The following is a 5,835-nucleotide window of genomic DNA, read 5'->3' as shown; positions in this document are numbered from 1 at the left end:
GGTTTGCCAGAGGTAATCCACACATGGGCCAGCACAGGACCACCAGTGTGTCTGCAACTGGCCTTGTGCTGGCCCATGTGTGGGCCACCTCTTGCAAACCAGATCTGGGCCACCAAAGGGCCGTCATTCTTTGCGGTATGTGGGCCATGTCTAAGCACATTGTGTGGGCCAGATCTGGGCCATACCAATTTTGCTATGTGGGGTGTTGTTTAGACTATTAGTGTTGTACAAGAACATAGAGAGTGATAGACTTAGTAAATATAACTAAGTGACAGGATGTATGTGTAGAGTATAATGAAGAATTATTAAACAGAGACAAAGAAAAAAATCTTTGATTGTGATGCAAAACAATAAAACTGAACTTTCTTACCTGGAGATGAAGCAGTCCACAGTATTGGGGCAGGGCCAGCGGCCACATTTATAGAGAGGCCTCAGCTGGAATCCATACAGGAAGTACTGCCCCAGAATGAAGCCCACTTCAAACAGAGTCTTGAATATTATGTTGAAGATGTAGGTCCTCAATAATGCCCCGCGTATCCTGATTTTTCCATGTTCGTCACGAATTGGGGGTTTCTCCTTTTTCCCTCCACCATCACCAACTCCATTGTGATAGAGAGGGTCATGGTCATCCTGGTGTCGTCCGGCCTTTCTGAGTTCCTCTTCCCTCTCCCTCCTCTTCTCCTCCATGCGAACAATGTGTAGTACATGGCCCAGGTAGATGAGGGTTGGTGTGGAGACAAAGATGATCTGCAGCACCCAGAAACGGATGTGGGAGATGGGAAATGCCTCGTCATAGCAAACGTTTTCACAACCGGGCTGCTGTGTGTTACAGGTAAAGTCTGATTGCTCGTCACCCCAAACTTCTTCAGCTGCTGCACCCAGCACCAAAATTCGAAAGATGAAGAGGACTGTGAGCCAAACCTGGGTCGGACAAACATGACAGTTAGAGGCACAGTAGTTAGTACTTCCTGGATAATGCAGAGGGTAACTAAAGCTTGTGGTTTCTCCACAGTGTCAGTATGGTCTACCCTTTACCAAACTGAAAACCAGAAAATGTCATCAACAATGTTGGCGTATCAAAAGTTCTATGAAAAGGAAATACAGTGAAAATCATCAAAAGGTAAGCTTAATATGTTTAACAGATCATGTTTTTGTTATCAATAGTCGGTCACCTTTCCAATCACAGTGGAGTGTTCTTGAGCATTCTCCAGCAGTCGCCCTAGAAAACTCCAGTCACCCATGCTTCTCTCAGTTTTCTAGCCTGCAGAGAGACATGAGAGTCTATGGTGAACAACAAAAAGTCAATTAAAGAACAATACCACAGAAAGTCAGTATTTAGGATTTTATCTGAACTTTTATGGCTGATACTGTTTTACCTTGTCTGATTGTAGGTGTCTGTGTGTGTCTGTGTCTCTCATCACAGCAAATCATGTCAGTATGTGTCAAAATCTCTGAGGAATGTATACAGCATCTTGTTGAATTCACAAAGAATTAAGCCAGTTCTGAAAATCAGTACTAGCAAGTGTCCTAATCAAGTGTTCGGTGAGTGTATTTTCCAGGACGTTTATGAGGAATCATTCGATCTCTGTCAGTCTGTTTCCCTTTTTTCTTATGCCAAACATTCGCTTCCTCTTCCTGTAATCAGTTTGACACTTCTTTTCCATGAAACATAAAAAACTAGCATTGTTCCATTTTTAGTCTGTGTCAAACACAGACTAGAGAGTCCTAATGAGATCTAACGGCCAGTTCATCTATAAACTCTTTAGCCTAGAAATTTTTGAAAGTATTCATCTAAGCCACAGTTATTCATATATTTAGTTCAATACAATTAAATTTTATTTATATCTCAACAGTAATTGTCTCAAGGGGCTTTATATTATAAGGTAGAGACCTTACAATATAAAGGCTATCATCATCAAAAACAAAATTCTTTGATATTCTGAAATATTGCTTCATATAAACGAGTGCTGTTAATACTTACCAACAAAATAACTGCATGAACATCTCAAGCAGTATCTTGCCTTACAATACCTAGAAATATCTTCTTTTACCATTTAAACCTTGGTGTTTCACTGTGAAATTTTACAAAAACTTGGCTGCTGCCCAAAAAGCTCTTTTCAACTGAGCACAGAAAGCATAACTACTTTCGAACTTCAATGCTAAAATCAAGAAGAGAAAAGACTTCAAAATAAAATTTCAAATAAGTTGGATTGTTTTGAAAAAAAAAAAAAAAAAAGACAAATTAAGCTGACTTACTAAAATATTGTTGTGTTGTCAGTGATAAATCCATCGACCAGAAATCAGAACAAAAACTATATCTGGAAGGAAGACACAAAATGCTTTGTATTAGCTTTTTGGGCTCATCATCATACAGACATCACACAAAAAAGGATACAGAGCTTTTTGATGCTGATGCCAATATGAATCTTTTTTTTAACCAGAAACATTTTAGTGCACAGTAGGTACAAATGATGCCATATACTTATAGTATGGCATCGGAAAGGGTCTTGTTACTCCTCACCTGATGCTAGGATTAGTACCAGTGCTAAGAACTGTCCAAATTTTTTAAACAGTTCAGATATTTAAAATTATCAATCACACAGGTCTATAGAGTGATAACTTCAAAATTAATTCTGCAGCATGATGAAAACCCCAGAAACATAGCATAAGACATAAAGAACTAGCTAAATTGAGTCCGGCAGCGAATGGTATGACCTTTCAGAGCATTCTCATTCCCAACATGTAGCATAACTACGATTTGTCACGTCCCATGGCATCTCAAAGGTAACCTTCCGCATCCCTATGATACGCTCCGGATTGTGGATGGAATCCAAAAGAATGATGCTCGCGGAGGTAACACACATTCCAGCTGTGTATTCCAGCCCTAACCGTAACCTTAACCCTAACCTTAACCATATCAGATAGTGTTTTCCAAAGCGATGCATGATCAGATGTGTAGATTCATTCCAAACGGTTCTCGTGCCTCCGAAAGCTTAACATACCGACAACTTATCTCATAGTGTCGGTATGTTACGTTTTGGGATGAGAATGTGTTGGATCTTCACAGAGTCCAGGTTTTAGCTTCATAGATTTCATGTGGAATTACATGAAAAAGGAGAAAGAGGTTCCACAGAGGACCCGGAACAGTCAAGTACTCTGAACAAAGTGTACTACTAAGAATTGGTAGCTGCAGTTTAAAAGCGCTCATTTATCACTACTTTGATTTAATTTCACTCTTTTTTCTTCATCTGACATTTTGGTGCAATCCAATGCTCACAGTAGCACTGCATGTGTCTGATTGTTTGATAGTTATTCCATGGTATACATTTGCTTTTGGATGTGCCAAATTTGTGTGTACTTGCATTGGTATGTGTGTGTGATGCGAGACTGGCTGGTTAGTGGACAATGGCTGGCCATCTGTGAGAAGTGAAGTGAGTGAATAACAGGTTGTCGCTGTTGAATGCCGGACTCATCACATCCCAGGAATGCTGATGGGGGCAAATGTTTGCCTGGGATTCCCTGATATGAACGCACACAAACATATACACGCATTCTAAAGTTTCAGCAGTGTTCTGTACTCCTGCATACTGTGTAACTTACTTCCAAAATAAAATGTAAATCCAGGAATTTGTGTCTGATGAGAGGTAGGTCAACTGAGTAAAAGAAAAAGAGAAAGAGAGAGAACGGAAGCTCCATAGACAGAAAGGAAATATCGTGGTCTTGATTTAACTGTGTTCTTAAAAAACTGCTTAGAAACACAAATAAATGAATAACAAAGACTTTTCAGATGTCTTACACGTGAAACATATTCTCAAATGACAAATGGCTACTAATTCACCAGTCTAACGGTGGTATGTGTACATGTACATGATGTGTTGACGTGATGAAATACCATCGGCCATGGCAGACAATAGGGAAGCTGCCAGATGGATATTGTTCTGGCTGCTGTGTGCTTTTGATGGATCAGAGGTCTTTGTGCTAAAACAGCCCAAACAGTTAACTCCTGGCCTGCCATTTGCACAACGAAATCCAAAAATATGCACAGTCACAATAAAAGACAATTCTGTTCATTACTCAGTTAATCAACTACCTTAGTGTATATCCAGAAACTTGAGAAGACCGTGCTCAGTGTTTAAGCAATTAGTTTCACATGGTGTGGAATAGTACTGAAGATGATTAAATGCAGTTTGCTTTTAAGAGAAGATATTTTTGATACATATATTAAAAATGTAAATGTATGTCTAAAAGTGTCATTCCAAAAATGTGGAAAGAGTTTGTAACTGTACACACAAGTGAATAAATGGGCCCAAAGTTGCCTAAGATACTAAAAGTACAAAACAAATTTTTTTTTTAAAGTGTGCAAAGATTTATAGAATGGCACACAGCATCTAAAGAGAGTATGGAAATAATCAATTCAGCAGCTGGTTGGCTGGTTAGGAGCAGCAACTTATTTCCTCCATTTACTACAGCAAGTCACACAGTACAATTCCAACAAGCAGAAAAACTACAGGAAGGTTCTTCCTTTCGTGGTAACATTAGACAGTGTGTCTCCTATACAAAAGATAAACAACTAGCAATGGTTGCATTTAAATAGCCATCAAAACTAAAATGTAAGCTAAAAACAAAAAAACAGTCCTACCGCCTGTTTTCCATTAGTTTCTTGTCCATGACTCTTTAAAAAAAACTTATTTTTTAACTAAAGTATCAAAATCTAGCTTAAGACCCCACAAAATGCATTCTTTTTTCCCAAAGATTATTTAAGCCTGGACGATATTGGTTTGGATTTGTGGCTTCCTGTCTGCCGTCTTTCCCACATGGATGTGAACGCATCATGAGAGGTGCTGATAATCCAGCAGGTGGAAAGATGATAATCCCTCTTCCCTCCCACTTCAGCCTCCAGCATCACTCTACGGTGACCCTGCTTACCGCGTTTCTTCTCTTCTTTTTTCTTTTAGTCCCACGGAGGTTCTCGGGGCAACCAAGAGAAGATTGGGCAGATTGATAGAAGGGAGAAGGGAGGGAGAGAGACACAGAGAGAGCAATACACAGAGTAACAGAGAGAGAAAGTTAACAACAAAAAAGGAGGGAAAAAGAAAAGAAGAATACGCGAGGCTAGTCTAGTCTAAAAAAAAGGGCGCGTGTGGAACCTGTCCCGCGAAGGCGAAGCACAGCGGCTGCGTCCCGCGTGGCCAAGGCCATCCGCCACTGTCAAACATTGGTGTCCCCGTGCAAGGGGCGCAGGAGGGGGGTGGTAAGGGGAAGGCGCGCGTTTGAGTGCGCGCGCGTGTATATGTGGTGTAACGCAACTATCACATTCCTGACCAGACAAAAATTTTCTTTAACAACTTCTGTTAAGGGAAAAATAAATATTTGGATTGTTCCTTGTTGCAGTATGAGGTAAAACACCCTCTGGGTATTAGCTAATAACTTACTAGCTTTTTTACTGTCATTACAAATAAACATGAATATGGAAGATTACTGATGTCAAAAATGGAGAAATCAGAAAAAAACAGACAAAAATTGAAGTGTAAAAGTAAGCTCATCTTTCTACAAGTTCTTCATATTGCAACAGTTTTTAGCCCCCAAAAGGAATTTACATGTTAAAGTGTTACATTACATACATGACATTTAGTTACAAGTAAATTACATTCAGTTACTGTTACGGCCTGGGTCTCTGACCCAGCGTTTTGTGTTTAGTTCTTTGTTGCCTTCAAGTTTCCTAAGTTTATCATTATCATGCCTAGGTGTTTCTAGTTATTTTCCCCTCGTGTTTTCCACTATGTTAAGTCTCCCCTGCTTTCATGTACTTTATGTCTGTGGCGTTTGTTGTCAGTT

General features: G+C 39.7%; 1 protein-coding gene across 1 annotated transcript in view; it reads right to left on the bottom strand.

Moving 5' to 3' along the window:
• The window catches only part of LOC102208929 (gap junction alpha-3 protein-like), a 4,663-nt gene extending 3,422 nt beyond the window's left edge, over positions 1-1,241 (bottom strand). The window contains exons 1-2 of the mRNA XM_005744281.1: positions 1,173-1,241; positions 371-921 (exon numbers count right to left, since the gene is read on the bottom strand). Coding sequence (XP_005744338.1) covers positions 371-921; positions 1,173-1,241 — 620 coding nt within the window. The remainder of the gene's footprint in view (positions 1-370; positions 922-1,172) is intronic.
• Positions 1,242-5,835: the final 4,594 nt, after the last annotated feature.

This window comes from Pundamilia nyererei, unplaced genomic scaffold, assembly GCF_000239375.1.
Source record: "Pundamilia nyererei isolate P.nyererei 1_Seehausen unplaced genomic scaffold, PunNye1.0 scaffold00141, whole genome shotgun sequence".
In the NCBI taxonomy this organism is placed as follows: Eukaryota; Metazoa; Chordata; class Actinopteri; order Cichliformes; family Cichlidae; genus Pundamilia; species Pundamilia nyererei.
This window is presented reverse-complemented; position numbering and strand designations above follow the sequence as displayed.